This window comes from Saccoglossus kowalevskii, chromosome 16, assembly GCF_978046115.1.
Source record: "Saccoglossus kowalevskii chromosome 16, keSacKowa6.1, whole genome shotgun sequence".
NCBI classification, from domain to species: Eukaryota; Metazoa; Hemichordata; class Enteropneusta; family Harrimaniidae; genus Saccoglossus; species Saccoglossus kowalevskii.
In genome coordinates this window covers 12192022-12214061 of record NC_140656.1, presented here as the reverse complement: position 1 = coordinate 12214061, position 22040 = coordinate 12192022, and the positions used below count along the sequence as shown (strand labels likewise).

At 34.6% G+C, this 22040-nt stretch overlaps 1 protein-coding gene across 1 annotated transcript; it reads right to left on the bottom strand.

Annotated features, from left to right (window-relative positions):
• Positions 1–4340: 4340 nt before the first annotated feature.
• Positions 4341–21653, bottom strand: LOC100372092 (unconventional myosin-XIX-like). The gene is made up of 23 exons (XM_002739390.4): positions 21570–21653; positions 20325–20378; positions 18879–18983; positions 18626–18731; positions 17565–17710; positions 17274–17387; positions 17041–17099; positions 16751–16824; positions 15662–15731; positions 14615–14717; positions 13632–13820; positions 13343–13436; positions 12806–12992; positions 11794–11989; positions 11136–11246; positions 10036–10212; positions 8715–8807; positions 8426–8491; positions 7695–7873; positions 7099–7151; positions 6611–6741; positions 5410–5721; positions 4341–5092 (listed from the first exon to the last, which is right to left on the bottom strand). Exons 1-23 carry the CDS (start codon positions 21642–21644, stop codon positions 4682–4684), a joined length of 3105 nt encoding a protein of 1034 aa, XP_002739436.3. The 5' UTR covers positions 21645–21653; the 3' UTR covers positions 4341–4681.
• Between the last annotated feature and the right edge of the window lie 387 nt (positions 21654–22040).

Sequence of the window (22040 nt, the reverse complement as noted above, 5' to 3'; positions counted from 1 at the left end):
GAGGGCGCTGACACACAGACAGTCAAATTCATGCGTTTCTCCGAAAACAAATAAACTTTTCTAGGCATCTCAGAAAACATTCTAGCTTTCACAGACAAATTATTCATGAAAATTTGAGAAAAATATGGAGTACATTTGTTAGCCGAGCATAGTGGAGCAGTTTTACACACAATAATAAGCATGCAAATAACATGCAAGCCACAAGAGAGCAAGTTCACAATAGACATACACCCCTTTCACCCCTTAATTACACGAAGAACTGCAGTCAGATGTTGATAAGTCGTTACAATTGGTCAGGCAGTTTGTTTTGAAATTTACTTCATCTGTTCAAAATGTTGGCAACAACCCGGTAATTATCAAAGGCTTGATTGACAGGTCAACAACAACAAAATTAAAATGTAGCAAGGCTTGTTCATTTCGATAGACACCATGGCGACGCTACTAAAATTTAAAAGTTCCGTCTGTTGAGTTTCATGTCAGTATCCAGGCAACTATTATAGGTCGTTGCAATGGATAAGCAAGGTGTGGAAAAACCCGCTGTAATAAGAGAGAGGGTAGTTCAGCTTTATTTGGGAGCAATGTCTTATTCAATATTTAAAAAAAACTGTTTTAATACAAGACAGCAGCACCTACATAAACTAAGCCAGTAACACATTCCTTGTATACAAATTTTTATCTTTTTTTAATGCTTTTTTGTTCCCTTACTTTTTGTGTAGTTGTTTTTCTTTTACTAATATCTGATTTCTAACCCTTTTCATTCCCTCCGGGGATGTTGTGTGTTAATAAATAAATAAAATTCCGAGATCGGTCGACAGAGCGGTGTTTCGAAAAAAACAGATCACACTATTGTGAAGCGATACATCGCAACTGGTAGCATTCTTCCTGGGAAACGTGGTGCTTGTCAAGTCGTCCAAAATACATGTAGCCTGGACAAGCTTCATATACACACACTGATTTTTCGATTTCCTGCTTCCTTGTGTCCTCTATGGTGGCAATGTGCACACGTTGCTTCGACAACGTTTAATCCCGGTAAAGCTAACGGGGGTAGCGGCGGGGGTAGCTGTGGAATCATAGCCCTATGTTGCCGACCGCATTATTTACGTGACTGACTCTGGCCGGCCCATAGGGCTATGGGGCCTTGTGCGACTGAATACCAGTTAAAATCCACATGCCAAATTTGGTCGTCGCGAAAATCACATTTTAAGACCTTCGAAAGTACTCACTATGTTTATTTACTTCCAAACAATGACCAGAACCTATTTGCGCTGTGAAATGATGACGGTGGTCATAAAAAATGACTTTATTTACCGTACACCGAGTCGCAGAAAAATAACAAGACGAAGGACGCCATTTTGTATTCCTGAGTTTATAGCAAATTACGCGAGACCTATAATTTTCTACCACGTGACCGAAATCAGTAGATAAATTGCGTTTATGCAACTAGTTTCTATTGTTAAACAAAAATCATACAATTATAAATACTGTATGTGATTGCTTTCTTGGAACAATTAGAATAACGGGAAGAGTGAGTTTTATTCTTCCACCACTGTATCACATGACCGCCAAACGAGATTACATTTATTCTGTGCTAGGGAGTGTGGGATGTCAATGGCTGCCGTTTTCTCGTAATTTGCTTGGTTTCCGCGGTAATTGTAAAATATCACAAATTATTGCTTATTTATAAACACAAATTGCAAACAAAAGTTTGTATGTTATTCATCCAGCAATCAATTCACAATAAAGGTACGTCACACCATAGTAATCGAAAGCAAAAGCGATTTAATTTACGTATGCCAGATTTCTGTTTTTAAACTGTGATAGATCCCGTAGCTCTATGTTCGACGTACAACTACAAAATTAAAAAAAAGACGTCCAAATGAAATTGTTAGGGCGAAATTCGATTCTAGGTCGCACCAAAGAGCTACGGAACCGCAGCTACGGCGGGGGTGGCGACTTTAAGTCAGTCAATTCGCGTTCAACCGAGATCTTTACTTGTGAAAGTGTGTCCAACTTGTCAGTTAATTCATTCTCCCGATCCTGTAACGATGGGGCTTTGTACGTCGGAATTTTTGCGGGTGTTACCCTGTTGGAATTATCGGTGACAAAGTCAAGTCTACGCTTTCGCGACATCGAAGTGTCGTTGTCGGTGTCTACGTATTCTTTGGTCTCAGAGGACTTTATCGCTGGGGATTTCCCGTCCACCGCGTGTATTTGTAATTTCAGTGTCCCACTTTTTGAGCGCACTATGTTGTCAGTGAGTAGAAGTTTAAATCGGTCATTCCGTGGTAAATCCAGCTTTTGGGTTTCATCATCGAGTACTTAAATGCGTGTTGCTCCCATCCGACCGAGGTATTTGATTTCTCTGGTGATTAGCCCAACAAAATCTTCGAAAGACATCTGGTGTAACCGAGTTTCAGTGATGTAAATTGGGGTGATTCGTACACTTCCATAGTACATATAATGTACTTTGATTAACATCTCCGGCTCGCGAATTTCCATCATCTTGAATTTGTCTGGCACAACGCGCAACCTACCTTCCACATGTGTGGGAACGAACTGGGAATATTTGTTCTGTTATGCAAATTAGCAATAATGCTAAAGATATTGGCCAATCAGTTTATTTGTACAGAGCCGCCGTGGTGTCTATCGAAATGAACAACTTTTGCTACATTTTAATTTTGTTGTTGTTGACCTGTCAATCACGCCTTTGATAATTACCGGGTTGTTGCCAACATTTTGAACAGATGAAGTAAATTTCAAAACAAACTGCCTGACCAATTGTGACGACTTATCAACATCTGACTGCAGTTTTTCGTGTAATCAAGGGGTGTAAAAGCAAAGGAACCCAAGTAGTCTTGCAAGATGCATCTCAACTGAAAATCTTCTTACAAGTATACAAAGAGATAAACAAATACATAGTCAAATACCGACTTAATAGTTTTAATCGTAATAGCCACACATTTCCCAAAGTGGTTGACCACTATCTGAAGTTACCTATCCTCGGGGGCGGACATCTTCACCTCCTGGCAACCCGCGGCGGTGAAAACAAAGGCCCAAAACTCGCAGAAAACGATACTTTGGGATGATTGTTGAGACTCTTCTGAACAGTGTAACAAGATTAGCCCTACGTGTGTAACATATATAAATTTGGTTGTTCGGGATTACTTCAAAGTTGAGTTTGTGTTGTTTTCTCGAATTTTCACCGACTCGACCGTCGTTCCACAGCAGCGCGCACAGAGCCCATAGAAATGCATGTACAGTGGTGCGCGTCGTAGCAACGTGGAACGTCTTGTGACGTAGCTCCGCCCCCGAGGATTAAAATATTTGCATTATAATAGAAAGCTATATTTACAACCTATAACTTTAGGCACATACAGCTATCAGCGAAATAAACAAAAATACAACCCAGGTAATAATAAAGGTCTTATTCAGTAATATATTTTGAAATAGTATCTTATAAAAAAAATTCATATAATTAGTATCTTAATATAATTAAAACTAACTGAAGATGCACCATTTTGTTCTATCTAAACCAAGTATATGATTGAAAAGAAAAATAACTTATATTGTCATAGAACAACAACAAAATGTTTCTAGTAATCGAAAATATCAGTTAAAAATTTAGGGAAATATGAACGAAACATCCAATTTTTATGATAAATAAAAAAACTGCCAAATATTTTCTTTAGGGAAAAATTATCAAAACTGTACCTGTCTAGTCATAAAACCATAAGTTTTATTCTGTTCAAGATTACCCAGAAAAAGATATAGAAATAAAAAAAAAAATCTCTCCAAACTACAGAGGTGTTTCTATGGTCAAAATAAGTAATATTTTAATGATTTAGAGATTAACAAAATAATGTAAATTTTTGGTTTAAATGTACATCAATAAAAAGGTGGGCGTCACTGAGCAGCGTGTGTTCGAATTTCATGTAAACAAACAATGTATTTTACACGTGTTGTATACGTCGCTATGAGTCCCATATCGAACAGGATGCGGCACGATAAACATCCCACTTTACAGATGTAAAACGTGTACTGTAAAAGGATTAATTATTCACTGGGTTTTAATTTTGCTTATTTCGCTGACTGGAAAATGCGCTAAATTAAAACCCAGTGAATATGTAAAACTTACCATAGAACACATTATCTAAATGATAAAATGTGAATTTAAAACCCACTGAATATAATTAAAACTACTCAAATTTGAAGAGACTTTAAAATTGGCTCTTATTTCCAGTGAAAAAATTGGTTTTACTTATTTATTTAAATGTAATATATCTAGAATTTTCTTTCATATAGTTACACATAACCCAAAAACATTCATATCATAAACAAACTTTATGAGTGTACATTGTGTTATTTACATTTATTTCACACATGTCAAAACACTGCAATGATAAGCAAAATATAAGAAAGTTATCACAAATATATTTACAAGTTAAAAAAGAAAAATATACTAAAAAAAAATCTAAAAGTTTCCAAAATCAATAAAACTGGCAGTAAATATTGTAAAAACATTTTAAAAATAAGTGAAAATAGCATCACAGATTATAGAGCTGTCGGGCAATAAGCATTGTATACATCACTGCGAAATGAATTAAACACGACACGGTGTGACGAACACCGCTCTTTAAATCTGATCATTGTGATTGGCAGTATGAATAGCTAATTTTACGAGTTAGAAGCGGAGAGGACCGTGGAAAACCAGTCCCACCATTGTGGCGGCCAACACCACATCAACAGCTGGCATCGTCAGAATATTAATAGCCATTTCAGACTTTGTTTTCTGTTTTTTAATCTGCTTTGACTTCTCTAAATCTTCAGAGACCTCATCTGCAGCATCAGTACAAGTCCTAAACCTATTCATTAAACTCATCGGGGATGCACGATGAACAAACCGTCCGGCGTAGATGTGATTGGGTGCAAACGACGGTTCAAAGTCTGCAGTCGAATCCATAGTGATATCAGAACTTAAAGATAAATCCAAGTCTTCATCCAGAGATTGACTGACATCTGTATTTGAAAGCAAGCTTGAATCGATACTCGTGAATGTACTGTCCTCGTCACAGGAGACAAATGAGATTGAGATCTAGAGAAATTATAGTGAAAAGTAATGTGAATGTAAATAATGTATTATAATATGTAAATAAGATAATTAATATGCACAGATTGCAACAAAAAAATAAATTGGTTTGTGCACAGTCCCAGATCATCCAAGCACCATGTTTCATTGAAATGTGATGATTGAGAACTTGAGATATCAGTAGAACAGACTCACAAAGTGATTGTGAACTGATTGTTGATGTGGCTACAATGCTGGACTTGCATGTTTGTTATTCGCACACAAGCGTCAAATATTATCCTAAATCACAAATCACAATTAGATGCATGATCTTCTAACTATACCTCAGATTCTTCAGATGCATCAGATGCATCAGATTCGTCCGACGTTGACACGTCCAATTCCAACATCTTTCGCGTTGATCGTCTTTTCTTGATAACATACTTCAGCATAGCGTACTGAATAATTCTAGCGGCTCTGTTCATTTGCTGTATTTCTCTTCGTGTCTGGTAACCTCTCCACAATGCCTGGATCACCGTGGCCGATGACGCAAGAATACATTGATGTTTTCTTTTCATGTATCGTCTCCAAGCACACTGAAGGGTGAATACATATCGAGACAATAGCTTGGCCCTTACAGATTCCAGTTGGTCAAGCTGTGGATAAATTATTCAAAATATAGAGAAATCATAAGATCTAATGACATAGCCCAGCACACATACAGAAATGTTTAGATCAAACATGAAAAATGAAAGATACAATCGTACAAATGAAGAACTGCATACACATGAAAATTCCTCAAAAATGAAACCTCTCCATCTGTCTAGTGTTGGTTATCAGTACTGGTCCATGATAGAGAGCTTACTTAATGACTGTACTCATACAGAATCATACTTTCTCCAGTAGTGGACCACCATTATGGTGACCCTCATTATGAACCCGTACTAGACCAAACATGAAGGAATTATTGCAACGACATATGTGAGTAATTCTCGTCCATTTCTTCCAATTTTTGTACAAAAAAGTATTAAAATAAATCATTGAATATGTCTTTTCTTACTTTTTTTCATCTAATGTTCAATTTTGGCTTTTAAAAAAAGATTCATTTAACATCTAAATATTTAATCAAACCATAGCTTATTTATTGCAAAAGAACTCCTGGATGAATCTTCATGAATGAAATCAAAATTTAAACATCCGTCATTTCCCTGGCATTGTGGGTAAATATGACAGGATAGAGTGTGTTCATTCTGGGTCCAGCGCCAGTTCAGTACTGGTCCATTGCAGTGCTGGACCATAACAGTAGCAGACCATTGGGTGATGGTTGTTTATGGAGATTGATTACATGTCACTACCGATAGCCTTTGTGTTATGACTTTGTTGTAGAAGTTATTTTATATTTGTGTTTCTCGCTATGCTCTAAGTCTAAAACAAAAATGCAGAAAGTGCAGACCAGCGCTTGGTTCATAACTGGACTGGTATGGTGGAATTTTTGAGTATTCATCTCATGTTGCCATGGTAACTTACTTTTCACTATGACCTTACCTGTCCCTCTCTAAGAAATATCTTCATCTTGCCGTACTGTGCAGTCATCGAGTCATTTTCTTTGTCTTCCTCATCAAACACACTTTCCATAATAGCAGTCACAAGTCCCATCCCATTAAGTTGTTCTGATTCTGGAAGGAAAAAAGTGTGAATTTTTTATTGAAAAGTGTTGTTTTTCACTGTAGAGTGAGAGTGTACAATCTCAACCAATAAATTTGATATATATCTGCTTTAAGATCAGTTCAGTATAATTATTATCCAGAAGATAAAACAACGATCAAGACAATGGCGGATGGCCATGTAGGTTTTATGATATGACATTTCGAAAGGAATAGGCACCAATATAGTTATCATACAAAAGTGGAGGGAGGGTGCCTGGAAAAAAGTGTAAAATCAATGTTCATAATCTCATTCACATCAAAAATCCTTTTTCTGTTCAATTTCATACTCGTAGTTAGTATTGACGACAATATGATCTGTATAGTTACCTGAAGTATTCACAATAACTTTGTATCTTGCAATGAAATCAGCGTAGGTCAACCTTTATACAAGAAAACATAATTATGTACATTTTTATCCTGTATATTCACTAATAGAAGCATGAATAATGTTTAAAGCGGGGAGTCGTCGCCTGTGCATGCGTCAAATGGCCATAGCGAGCCATTATTTACAAACATGCGTCTACCCATGAGCCTTTGCGTTTTTAGGGTGTGTTGTTATCATCGCTTGGGACTCATTCCTGCGTGTGCGCAGGTGACGACCCTCCCGCTTTAATAAAAAAAAAGTACAAGAAACACAACTTTAAGCTGGCCTGGCAGAGTGGAAAAAACATCATAGAAATGCAACCAGTTTAAATATTAAGTTTCGTATTAAAGCATGTTCTATAGTGTGTGAAGACAAGGAACTATATGATAAGGGTTTGCAATTTACATAACAATATACGGTGATATGATATAAAAAAGTGATGAAGAAGAAGTGATGTAGGGGGCCAGACAAGTTATAAGACCCCTAGAAACTATAAATGACTTGTACTATAGATGTAGAACAAAGTTATCACATGACAAACAACCGTCCAATGAAATACCTTGTTGGGAATCCCATCTTACTAATGTTGACTGTTTCAAGAACCCCGCATGCTTGTAATTGGTCCACAACTTGTTGGTTATTGAACAAATCAGGTTGGCAGTTATTGTTGGGTTTGATACATCTTATGTAATGGGGTGTTGTACAATTCAATATAGCCATAAGCTGGTCTAGAGAGGTCTAAAATGAAGAAAGAAAAATAAATTTATTTAATCCTGAACTAAAAATGTGCATGCATGAAACAGACCAAATTCAAAAAAAATAACTTGCTCTGCCGATTCATTACTTGTAATCATTTGGGGTTGAAATGTGTAAGTGTCTACAATTTGCTGAAATCAGTCGTTGGTGGCGCTGGTGTGAGATGTAGAAGAAGAAAATCTAAGTTTATACAGACAACAAACTTTTCCAAAGAATGATTTTCCAGTTTGTTTATTTCTGTCTTGTTTTTTTGAAATAATTTTGAAGCAGTTTCTTAAACATTCACTTTTGGCTTTATGAATTTAAACATAAAACGAAAGTTTGCTCTCTGTCCCGAAGCAATTTTTTGGACAAACAGGGTTGGCTGCCCTTGAATAATTGTTTTAATCAAAAATCTGTCGCTTTCTATAGTGTATACTAAAACCAGAAAATGTTGTTTAGTATGTAAGAACAGATCAAGTGTAAAAGACACTGTACAAACACTATAAAATGTCATGTGAGAGTACCAGAATGGAAATAAACAATCAAACGTACCTTGAACTTGGAAACCACGGTAACATCAGATTGTTTACCCTTCTTGCAGCTACCACTCATGTCATCCTAATGAAAAAAAAAAAAAAAATTATTATTTTAGACATAAAAGTAGAAAACCAACAACTACCAGTAAAATAATAATTAAAATTCATATTATACTTATTACAGAGATATGCATGAGCACCTGTAAAATGTTTTCAGTCTCAATTGATCCATCATGTCATCAGTTTGGAAGGCTTTTTATGTTTTATGTTTATGTTTTTAAATTTGAGTGAATCTTTCAATGTACCTGAATGTCCACTGAGTAACTGCTGAAAATTTCACTTATAAAACGATTGTTGCTGTTCTTCACCAATTCAACCAGCTCATCAGGAATTGAGTCCTGGAAATAATAACATAGTTATATATTGAATTCTACCTTTCAAATCAGACATTTTCAATGTCCACACTCATCACAAATATTTGCCTTATGACAACACTTTGTCAACTGTCATCAACTACTGCTGGTTTCAATCATAAATGCTGTCAAAAAACGTTTGAAAGTGCAGCTACAAACCGTGACCGCCATATTGTTCCGAACACTGAAACAGCAACATTGCCAGCCATGTTGCTGACTGGTTTGCTTAGCAGGCTTGGATATCGTTGCGCGATTGGAACAAGTTGGATCAATCCAACCTAAACAGAGGACGAATGACTACTAATGGGAAAATCAGACACATTGGAAAATATTCGGAATCACAATGCGATTGCTTTTTATTACCGGGGGGTATATTTTATTTAATTATATACATTTCTACTCAACAACAAAGTCATATAGACAGAGGTGATGGTGTGTCTGGTGCGTGTCAATTAAGCCGAACGGCTCACCCTCTTAGAAGTGGTTTGAACTAACCAGTTCTAATCATGTAACGATCTCAAGACGTGCTTAACCAACCACTCAGCAACTTAGCTGGTAATGCCGATGTTTTGGTGTATGGCGGTGACAGTAAGTTGCATTTGATACACTTGTGTTCATACGTTCAGCCATTTTTATTCACGCTAGATAATTGGTATAAACATGTTAGCATAAACATTGAGCAACGACTGTACTACCGCGATAGTACAATACACGAGAAGTATACAAGACAAGTACGGTGATCATATAGACTAAAGCATAGCGAAGGTTGATGCAATCTCATACTGCCTGAGAGCATTTTTTTTGGTATATAATCTTGGGATAAGCTTAATATTATTAAATACAGCTTTTCCCTCCTTGTAAATATAATAATTTTAAGAGTGAAATAATGGCACAATTATGAGATTTTTTATGTGAGTTTATATTGTCAAGTGCGATGTAAACAAAGGAAAGTGTTCAAATGAGAAAAATTATTTGGAACGTGTTCAACGTTATTGACGAAATTTCACTCTAAATAAATAAAATTTCAAAAATTGGAATTAGTGTAGATATGTTTTGAAGAAATGCATATACAACTTTTAACAGATTCGTAAATTTTACGTAAAAATCGTAATTTCACTGCTAGATGTATCAATAGTAATTCATGTTTACTCCCGCACCACATGTTGCAACATCCTCTTCACGCTACAGTGAAATAATATGCATAATTAAATACCTTATTTTTCTCGATGAGCGAGTCTGTCTGATACGTGACTTGACCAGCGAAATGTGCAATTACAAAAGCCGGTGTAGTGACTGATATATGTGGTTTGCTGATAGCTGACCCACGTAATGTATTGTGTACTCGATCAGTGAAGCCTCTCACGTCACTGGCTCGGTTAAGTCGACATTCCTGAAAAAATAATATCAAAGTATACTTTTCAATTTAATTTAATTGTTTTTTTTAATTTCAGTAAAAATTTAATCCAGAATTGCATTATTTAATAATTCAAGTTGACAATTCTACATCTTTTATATATTAATATTTTTTACATTATTACATGTACATTTGTAACTGTATTGTAGTTGATTTTAGATATCTAACTTGATATGTTTATTTTAACACCTTTATTACATTGTATAAACCAAAATAGATATGTAATTCATTCTATAAGCTTGTAATAAAGAATTATTTTATCTTATCTTATCTTTAATCTTATCTTATCTTATCTTATGAAATACTAGTAATATTTTTGCTCTTATAAAAACACAGAAGTGCTCATAAAATTGCATTTATTTTAGTTTTGATCTCTACAATTCAACATGTTTTGACCAGACATACTTCTGTCATTTAGATAAGTGCATGTGCTAATAGAGCAAAAAACGTACTGTCAAATTTTGGCTATTTTTGCTGAAAGAATGATTCAGTGAAAATAAAATCCAGTGAATATACCTTTTTTCCTATATTTTAAATTCATCTCGTCAAAAATCAGTGAAAATAAATTCCAAACAAAACACCCAAAAAATCTTTTTAGCGAAAATTAATTCCAGCTAAAATAAATTATTTTACAGTAGTATAATTAATCTCATTCTAAGCTGCCATGACATGTTTATTGTAGCCAAATGATTTTTATCTCTAGGGAATACCAATAATAATTCATCACAATCAACACTTCCATGGTTGGGTTCTCCCACCAACTGTGGTAGACAGAGGTTAGCCACATATGACCAAGGCATTTTAAGACATAAAGTTCTTATTTTGGGACTGAGCGAAAGACATTTTCCGGAAGAAATGTCAGTCGGATTGTATTCAAGCTACCTCCTTATATGTCTTACCTCAGTCATCAGTGAAAAGACACTAATCTTTCCTTCCAACAATTCTAGACAGGGTCTGTTGTCAGTGAAATTAAAATATGTCCATGAGATCGATTCCTTCTTGTATTCTTCCTAGAATTTAATGAAAATAATTTGAGAAATATTAATAGTAATTTCTAAATTCCCATCAAAATAATATCAGGATTATAGTAAAATGCATACTTTCTCTAATTTTGCTGATAAGTCAAATCCACTACATTAATTCATGTGAAAATGTAAATTACAATACACTCATTGATTGACAGAAATCTGTGAATTTAAAAGACATTAATATTGAAAATGTATCTCAGTGAAAATTCATGTGTTTATATTATTTCTTATAACATTTGAACAATGAATGATTTTGTTTTCAACAACTGAAAGACAGTATTGAACAATTAAAGTGAATTACTGTAAAATGCTTAATTTTCATTGCTAGGAATTTCAAGATTTGGTAATTTATGCGATTCATGAAAGTCGGTGACACTACGTGCCGCAAGACTCTGCATAAATGTTCACTTCAACAAACTTTCACAATTTTTAATGATTTGCGCGATTCATGAAAATGTCTCTCATGAAGTTAAAATAAATTTACAGTGTTGTGTATTGATGAACTTTCAGACAGTTTTTAAACATATACCTGTTCAGCTTTCAAAAAGTGAGACACAAAATGTTGTTGAAGTTTCTCATTAGCATAATTTATGCATAGTTGTTCCAGACTGTTATTCGTAAAGCTTTCAAAACCATAGACATCCAAGATACCAATGAATGAATGACAACTGTTTGCATGAGCACTAGTGTTCTTGTTAATAAACTCCACTAACCAGTTGAACAACCTAGAACAAAAATAAAATCCATTTATGGCATAGTATGCATTAATTATCAAATTTTAAGACATATAGTTTTGTTTATAGTAATATAGTTGGAACATAAACATGTCAGAAGTGTGGATGCAGAAGATGATGCTTGATTATGATAATTTTCTAACATTAACCTTTTCACCACCAGACTTTCTCGCCCGAATTTTTGCTTGCACTTTTTTCTTATATTCTTCAATATTTGAGTCAAATTTTCAGTTTTTAACCAAAAAATTTACTATTTTTGTTCCAATCTTCTGAAAGAAAGTGCAGAATATTTTGTGAATTTGTGATGAATGGAGAGAATTGGTGGTGAAAAGGTTAAAATGATTGACATTCAGTCATCTTGTAACTGATCGTTAAACAATTAATTGCTCTTGAACAGTATCAATCATTTTGAATCCGATTTGAAAAACAAAATCCATCTAAGATCCGGTTCGGGAATGCCAGAAATGCTTGATTTTGGTGATTTTTTAGCCATCTTGAATCAGATCGTGAAACAAATTATTGTTCATATGTATAAAGAATGCATGATAAATGTATGAAGTTTGAATGTAATCGATCCAGGCATGTCTAAGATATAGGTTCAGAGGCACACACGTACAGAGGTCAATACATACATTCATGTAAGGACCCATTTTCGAACGATGTATGAATGGGGACAAAATATATATAAACTGAGAAATAGAGGATGCTGCACAAATTTCATTCGTTCATGACAACCATGTATACCAAGCAATCCTTCCAGGTATTAACACTCCACCTGGCTGTGTGGCTTTATAAAGACATACACACCTGGAATACAGTAGCTTAGCCAGGCAATCCCTTCTGGTGACACACTCTACCTGGCTACACGGCTTCATAAAAACACTTTTTCTTCTACTATGGGATGCTGTTATTCTTCTGATTGTTAAACACTGCAGCAGTTCATTGTGATCAATGCCAAGCAGGGAGGACGACTTTTCAATTGTCAGCTGACAGTCTATGGACGATACAAGTTACTATCATAAATGTATCACAGTACATCAACGTTTAAATTAATTCAGATTTAATTTGAAATTTTTATTATTATATTAATCCTATGAATGCCATAATTTTCCGCTGAAATTTTATTGCATATTTTTATGTATTTTGTCATAACTTTTTTTGTTAATTTTGAACAAAATGGATGCAGTTTCCAAATGGCTGCAGGTATCAATAAAAATTTGTGATAAAATATAGAAGAAATTAATGCAGGTCTATTTTGTGAAATATTTTATATTTTGGACACAAGCACATTAGAGGAATGAGAATACAGTAACTTGAAGTTTTGAAGAATCGCGATTCAATTACCTAAATCATATTCGTCAACGTCACATGGAACTGAGCTGAGTTCTTCATCTGTGATGAACACAATGTTACCAATATAGAGGATCCCACAAAGTAACTGAGAACAAACAATAAAATCAGAATCAGACAGAATTGTTATACATGTATGGTCACCTACAGGCAAATTGGCAACATTGCAGCCCAGTATTCACTGTCATACAAGTTTGACTGAAATTGGCAGTGAAAAATGGCCATCTATCCACCATAGTTGATCAGACCAAAACCAATGATCAAAATAGTAAAACTAGAATACCTGAAATATACAGTTTTGCTGTCTCTGTGACAACCCCACGCTGTGCATGGCTGACTTAGTCGTATCCAAAGTGTCACTGTCCAATTCATTAGTGTGTTGGTAGTCTTCACAGCGTGACAGGTAGTGGTATTCTGTGGTTTCTGTTATACCCCACTGATCTCTGTCTTCATCACTGCATCCTTGTAACATCTGCAAGAGAAAAAGTTACTAATTAATAGTATACTGTAAAGGGGTTAATTATTCACTGGGTTTTAATTTCGTTCATTTCACTGACTGGAAAATGCGCTAAATTAAAACCCAGTGAATATGTAAAATTTAGCATAGAACACATTATCTAAATGATAAAACCGTGAATTTAAAACCCACAGAATATGCCTGAAATTGTAAATCAGCGAAATTTAAACCCAGTGAAAATTAGTCATTTTACAGTACCCTCGATAATATATTTAGTTATTGGATGACAAACACGACTCAAGACTCATTCATAATTAGGCACCAGTTTTTTCGTATGACTTTGCTACACATTCTGACAAAGTTATTTTTTACGTGTACTGAAGACAGGAACAGAACACCACAGCTTTAAGTCTTCGTCCAACTATAATTTTTGCATGCCTTGCAAGTAGACAGAATGTACTGTTTTCTTTCATTGAGCGCTCAGTCAAACTCTGATTTACCCGATACACAAACCATTATGCCACACATTCACACCCTTCAGTGTGTTGCGAATTGCACACTTTCTGCGAGTTGTAAAGTATTTTAAATGAATACATTTTGTAACTGTCTCCAACAATACAGTGAGTATTACACAGTATGGTGTGGATTCCCTAATTGTAGCAGGAAGGTTTTTGAACTTGTCATAATGTATAATATATTGAATGAAATAATTTTAATAATATTAACAAGGAGTTATTGCCAGTGAAAAGATTATCATCAGTAGCTAGCAAAAGCTACTTACTCCACATGTAGCTGGTTATATCACTCACCTGGTAAAAGATATGGAAATTTCTTTCCCCAATTCCTTGACGAACAACTCTAGTTTTCTCCAGGAGATATGTTTTGATAGACGCTCCTATGATATAGTTTGATCTGAGGAAAAGAATTCAGAACATTTCACCAGTTTAACCTTTTCATCGACAGACTTTATTGCCCAAAATTTGTTTGCACATATTTTTAATATTTTTCCATATTTCTGGAAATGAACAATAATTTTGGAGCCAACAAATAAAATTTGAATCAATTTTTAAATTTTACTCAAAAAATTTAGGTATTTTGTCAAAATAATCTGAAGGAAAATGCAGACTATAAAAAAGACTAACACTAACGAATGCGACTTTGGGGGAACCTTGGTTAAGGTCCGCAGGATCTTGTGTTCGACGGAGCCTGGTTGACGCCAGGATAGAGCATTAAAATTGCCATTTCACGGAGAGATGGCCACACAGCCCTGTCATGTAGTCCCAAACATGAATATGACTTCTGTATCAAAATGCACTATGTGTCAGCACTAGCACTTGCAATTTGCACATACAAAAAAAAAAGTCAGGAGAGACAACAGTGACACTCAATGTCCGAAACTGTCCTGGCACAAAAACATTTAAAAAAAAATTGAAACTATTTTGTGATGAAAAGAGGGAACTGGTGGTCAACAGAGGCCATGAATTTACTTGTAGTAAAACTCAATGATTTTACATTCAATTCAAGATCTAGTGTATTGTGTGAAAGATGATTGCCAAACATCTATCGCAAGAATTAAATGATTTAATTTGGAACTTTAATTTCCTTTGCTACAAGCTCAATATGGAAATGACTATCTTTCAGAGGGGAATATGACGTTGAGATACCCTAACTTCATCAAAATTAACCATCATCATATGTGTACAATATAGCACAACAATATGCAAGGAAATACCATAAATACCATACCATGACGCCATGAACTTTGTTTCTCCTGTTTTCCATTTATTCACGCGGTGAACAGAAAATGGTCTAATAATTTGTATATCTTTGAAAAATGTTTGTGAATAATCACTCACCTGTTTAACTGTAACTGGATATATTTACCAAATCTACTACTATTAGAATTCTTGGTTGTCCCAGCATTTCCTGCATTAGTTACAATCAGACATAAAAACAAATTTGTTGAGATGCTAACAATTGGTACAGATAAGTATCCACCAATGCGCAGCAGAGGTCTATGTGACGGTGTACTGTCTGAGTGCATACTTTAAGATATTCTCTTAATAATCTTATTATTATACATCTTTTCCTTTTCCAAGAATACATCATGGGAATGCCGTAATCCAAAAAGTTTAGAACAGGATCTACGAGCTTCTTTATGTGGAGTCTGGTCAAACCCTGGTGGCAGCCATGTTTGTTTTTATTATTAGAGGACGCTTACACAAAAATGTACGTTCGCATTTCCTTATATGGTAGGTATAATAAATATAATAGGTAATATATTAGGTAAACCAACATGCTGATCAATAGACAGTAGTTATAAGCTAGATGTAAACTGGTTTTCTCTTCAGCTTTTCTTATCAGGTGTGTAACAGTAGATTCAATTTTAGAAATATTTCTTTATCTGTAATTTAACATGTTGAAATTTCTCACCCATTTTTTTCAGTGCACATTACTGTAAAATCTGTATTAGAAGCCGCGGCTTCTATTAAAATGGTAGAATGCAACAGAGGGGATGCGGCTTCTATTAGAGCATCTACACATATGAGAAATGATGAATTTTTGGTTCTCAATTATTCAAATAGAATGGATGCGACTTCTATTAGGGATGCGGCTTCTAATACAGATTTTACGGTAGTTTTTCAAAATTCACGCCTCCCCCTTGAAGAGTTTCTGATGCTCAACCAATTAAAATCATTCTTTTTGGAGAGTAGGATTGTTATCAGTTTTGTAACACTGAAGATACACTGTAGAATTTGTGTCGCAGATTTGGACAACACCGATCATGGACACATATAGTTGCCATTCCCATATGTTACAAAATCAACAAAGGCTGGCAACTCCCAAGAAACTCAGAAATGTTTTCAAATGGAAAAACATTGAAGACAACATTTTTGTTCAAAGTTATAACAATTTGAAGCTGGAGTTGCGGAGCCACCACTTACCAAATGCTTCTAATATAGGATTGGAATTCAGTATTCTCTTTTCTATTCTACAAATTTTAGAACAAGGTGAAAACCTGTAAAAAGAGAACATTTTGCTAATTACTATGATACGTCACTGGTGATCAAGACCAATAACTTACAAAAATATATGAATCACATTATTGAGATCAGTATTATTGTAGGCATTTGTAACTGTACATCAAAAATTACTCTCATTCATCAATTTTAAACCAAAAAGCTATAAATTTAATCAATTTTATATTCTATTTAATAATCCAACTAAATCTCACCCTTCTGCAGAAACAGCGGTAGTAGCAAGATATCTCATAACACATCTCGCGGTCCATGTCTGAAAAAATAAGAGAACAAACTTATTTTAAAACTTATTTAAAATAGAAAAATTGTCTTGGCCATGCGAGTCAATATTCAGCCAGTTAGTTTATTTTTTTTGTCTTTTTATTTGCAAGACAGCTTGTGAAAAAATTGTTACAGTCAGTATTTAATGTTTTTAGCGTGTACCCACCTTACCAGCACCACTTTCACCGCTAACTATAACAGACTGATTAACGTGACCAAGCTGTCTTTTCAGATTACAATGAGCCTGCTCAGCAACTGCAAACACATGCGGTGGTTTGTTCTGAAAAATAACAATACTAACACTCAAATAAAGTAATTTGTTATATTAAGAAGGTTGACATGTACTTTTGTGTATATTGTCTACTGTGGAGTTTTTTTTTCTGCAGTTTATTTTCTTTCCCATATTTATATGTAATGAATGTCTAAAAGTAGTGAGAATCAATTGTTGATTTCTTACCTTAATACAATTATTATTGTATAATTTCACTTTCTTTGCACTGTAGAGATGTGGAAGCTCGGTAAATGGATTGATAGCTAATAGCGTGATACCCGCCTTGGTATAGCACAGACCAGCTTTGTAGCGTATTCTTAATGACTCTAAAACTGCAGTGAGTAATTAAAAAACAGAAAGTATATTTTATTGAGTACAGTCTTCAGTTGTTGTTGTTTTATTTCCCATATTATATAAGATGAAAAAAGTTACAGTAGGAAGTAAGTAAATAAATAAATGTATAAAAAAAAGTATAAACAAATGAACAAACAAACAAACAAATAAATATGTATAATTGTACGACAGTTAGTGATATGTTAACATATTGCATGTATGTAAATGTGAACAAAGTAACCCTGGATGTTAATATTTCAGGGCAAAATCACATTTAATAGGAATAAACTTAAATGGTACGTCACAGATGAGTTTTTTCAACTCTTATGTTACGAGAATAAAAAGAGAGAATGGCAATTATTTGTGGTAATCCCTCTTTTATTATGTATATGTTTAAGGCTATAGAATGGAATTAATTGGGTTCTTTAAAAACTATTGAAAATACTAGGTTGAATGTTCAGAAACGATTTGAACATCCCATTTAAATCTGCACTTTCCTTCAGAAGATTGGGACAAAAATAGACAATTTTTTTTAGTAAAAACTAAAAATTTACTCAAATTTTGTCTGTTGGCTCCAAAATTTGGGTACATTTCCAGAAATATTGAAAAATATAAGAAAAAAGTACATAATAATTTGGGCGAGAAAGTCTGCTGGTGGAAAGGTTAATACCAATTTTCAAAAAATTTAAATTTAAAATTTATACATTTATACAAAAAATCGAATCAGCTTTGTTCAATTCCGACCAAATACAAGACGTATTTGTAACTTATAATTTCATTACAATTGTGAACTGTCAAGCAAGAAACATAAAACCTGATTGAATTCATGCGAATGTTGCAGCACATCTTTTGGTATTGCTCCTGACAGAAGCACCCTGGGTAATGATGATGAAGAGTTAAAAGCCATGTGTTACCTGTAGCTTCATGAAGTGGGTTTAGTTCACACAAATCACATATATTTTCGTAGTCATTTTCCCCATATAGTAGAGGGTAGTCTGGCTTGGACGTAATTACACTCTCCTGTAAACACAATATAAACAAATGCAGTCACAAGTGAAGGAATCTATCAATCTGACAATTTCAGAATAAAATTTAAAAGCCACCAAAATTTTGAAATAAAACAGACCAAAAACAAGGCCACTTACTTTAAAATAAAAATGTACTCACCACGCCATCTTGGTATTTAATTATAATTCTTGTATCTTTCATTGTATCTATAATAGTAGCGACATTCCATACATCTTGCCTGTCACTGACCCATATTTTCATACCCTGAGAGGAATTCACATTTAATGTCATAGGCTATATTTATTTACTGTCTCAGTCATTTTATTAATGCAGTTCAGCTGAATTCATATTTTGCACTACTGAGCATTGCGAATATATGCAATGCATTATGGGAGTGGACTTCCTACTAGTATTATATACTAGTATAATGCAAACTACACATTTCATTATTTTTTGAAATATTTTCAAAATATAAATATTCATATCAATAATTCAGTAATATACAAGCATTTCACTGTCATCAAGCAAAACATGTTATGAAGAAATAATTTCACTAAAGAAACCTGTGTGTTTATCTACCTATTTTTTCGATCCTTTTTTTTCACCTTATACGACTATGTGATGTAATTTCTTGTGTGTTGTATTTTTATATCATTAAAATGAAATAAAAACATTAATTAAATGAAAAAAAAACTGTGCAAAAATCTCAAAAATTTCAGATTCTTGTAACTTAAAAAATTGTCCAGTAACCACGTTTTTTTTTTACATTTTGGTATCCTGATGGTATCAAGGATCTTGCCACGTTGGTCGGCCCAACCGGCACTCAAAATTAGCGACCACCCAAAAACGCTTTCGACCAGGACAATTATTATTATAATTACATACCGACCGGCACGCATCCTGCCAGTTGTGGATTATAAGTTGTAAACCAATAGATCTAGTCGCATGATGTGGTAGCTGATTATAAACAACACTAGTCAATTATATAAAATTAACACCTCTTTGTAAGTAAATACTTTCTGACGATAGACAAAGTCTTTAAATTAAAAGCTAACATTTTTCAAAAATCAAATCCACATGGTCAAATCAGAGGTCACGATCTGTTTACGCTACTCATGAAAAGGCAACATGTTTATTACGTGACTGGGTAAACATACAAATGTACATTTGAACTGTTATCATCACGAATCATGTAAAAACTGCTAAACACCTCTTTCGAAAACCGTCATGCAGTTTACAACTGAAGTCCATGCCAACACATACTGCTATGACATTGCTTTACTTTCGCAATATGATTTTTCTGATCACTACCATTTGGAAGCTATGGGTTCTACCGACATTACCATTAGGCATGCGGCCAGTCTGCAGTTAATGCCTTGATTGACGACCACTGGCAAGCAAATACAATAACCGTTTTTTTTTTGTTTTTTTTTTACAAAGTAACATAATTAATATGTCATTTATCCTTGAACATGGTAAAGTGTTGACTCCCCATGCCAATGACCACAATGGTTTAAATGGTACAGTATAACCAATGTAAAAAAAAATTTAATTGATGGATGTGATTTGGAACAAAATGACCGTCCCCTGTAAATTTGGTTTTACCTTTGCATATATTTTGGACCTCTCAGTCAGTATAGCATTGCCTTGTTTGTTACCCTGAAACAGAATGACACAAATGACAAGACTTTGATGAATTTTCTAGCACTAAAACAGCCGCCACTCGGCCATCTTGAATTACAAAACAAAAGCACATGCATATGTACCCCCAACGTATGATGTAAGTGTGAGGTATGAATGATGTCAGTTTCGACATGTCTGAGATACAGATAGGGATGAACGCACAGAGGTTAAATTACAAGACCTGTTTTCAGAATTGTCTGAACAGAGACTAAAACCACCAATGCAACTGCAACTAAAATAATTTGAATTTTTAAGTACAGCACTACTGTCTTTTTGTACGATAAGATATTACTATGAGGTTATTACGGTGATATTGCAAAGTATACACGAAGACAATACAGCAAGAGTATTGGCTGACGCGCAGCGGAGGTTGATGCGACCGTATACCATCTGAGAGTATCTTCATAATATTATTATTACATACATGTAATAAGCCATGTTTGTTTTCATTATTAGAGGACGCTTACGCGCCTAATCGTTCCATATTTGGAATTCACATTTCCTAATATAGTAGGATGAAAATACCCTGTAAAATACCACAAAATTATGGCACGCTGTAACTTATGGCATTATAATGACAGATGTATAATAATGATATTTATTTGATACAAAATTATGTATAAAATCAGATGACTGTATGCAAATGAGACCATTCTTCGTTCATATGACCATGGAACTAAAAACACATGGTATGTTGTAATTTTTTGTACGAATTAGACCCAGCTAGTGTTCCCTCCAGGTCAGACAACTTCATTCGGGTTCTCCCTGGGGTCACAAACGCGTTAAAGGATGTTTCGGATTGGTGTCACCTGGCACAAGGGGGCGATATAGCACCGTGACCGGGTCTTAGCCGCGACAGTATTGTTTTTAAAGTTCAGTGACTTACGCGGTGCTATTATACAAAAGAACGTTGATCTGATTTTGTTATGGTAAGAACCAAAGACCATGTAAAAATGTGAAAATGAACTAAGGAATTTGACTAGTCACTGTACTTGTATGAGCATGAAGCTAAAATGTATTTGAGGCAGCCTTCGTACTGGCACTGTGTGACTTCAACTTTGGAACCGTAACGACCAAAGCCTGCGATCACATTCGCGATCTACAATGGCGTACGATTTGTGGCAGTAGACGGCAATTCAAGTGCCGATGAGAAATACATTCACTTACCTTTCTTGAAAATAGGTACTGATCTTTAAGTTCACGTTTATTCGCAATAACAGCCTCCCCTAACACAGTCGCCATGTTGATAATTTCGAATGAAGAGCCACAAAAGCGAGGACAAACAATTAACCAATCACAGACGGTCTTTTGTAGCCTACGTTTATGAGCTTACCATAGGCAATAGTTGATTGGTCAGTTAAAATTAAATTCCAACTAACATTTTTTTTTATGGATTTTAGACCAGATAATAAGCGGTCAGATTGTTTGCGAAATTTGAGATATTTTGTTTTTCATCTCTGTTCGAATTTTTCTTTTAGTAACTAACCGAACGCGGCTAATTAGAGAAAATAAATATGACGAACAAATTGTCATTGCGAGTCACGTGATGTAATAACCTGATAAAAGTATGTTTGTCGCGAAATACATATATAGATATATATACACACGATACCCCAACAAAGGGGCACGGGACCGGCG

Coding starts and splice junctions, on each gene's coding strand:
- LOC100372092 (XM_002739390.4), bottom strand. CDS start 21,644: ATGGCGACTGTGTTAGGGGAGGCTGTTATTGCGAATAAACGTGAACTT. Junction 15,732..16,750: donor TCCTATATTAGAAGCATTTG/GTAAGTGGTGGC, acceptor TAACTAATGCAG/GAAATGCTGGGACAACCAAG. Junction 12,993..13,342: donor CGTTGACGAATATGATTTAG/GTAATTGAATCG, acceptor TATCGTCCATAG/ACTGTCAGCTGACAATTGAA.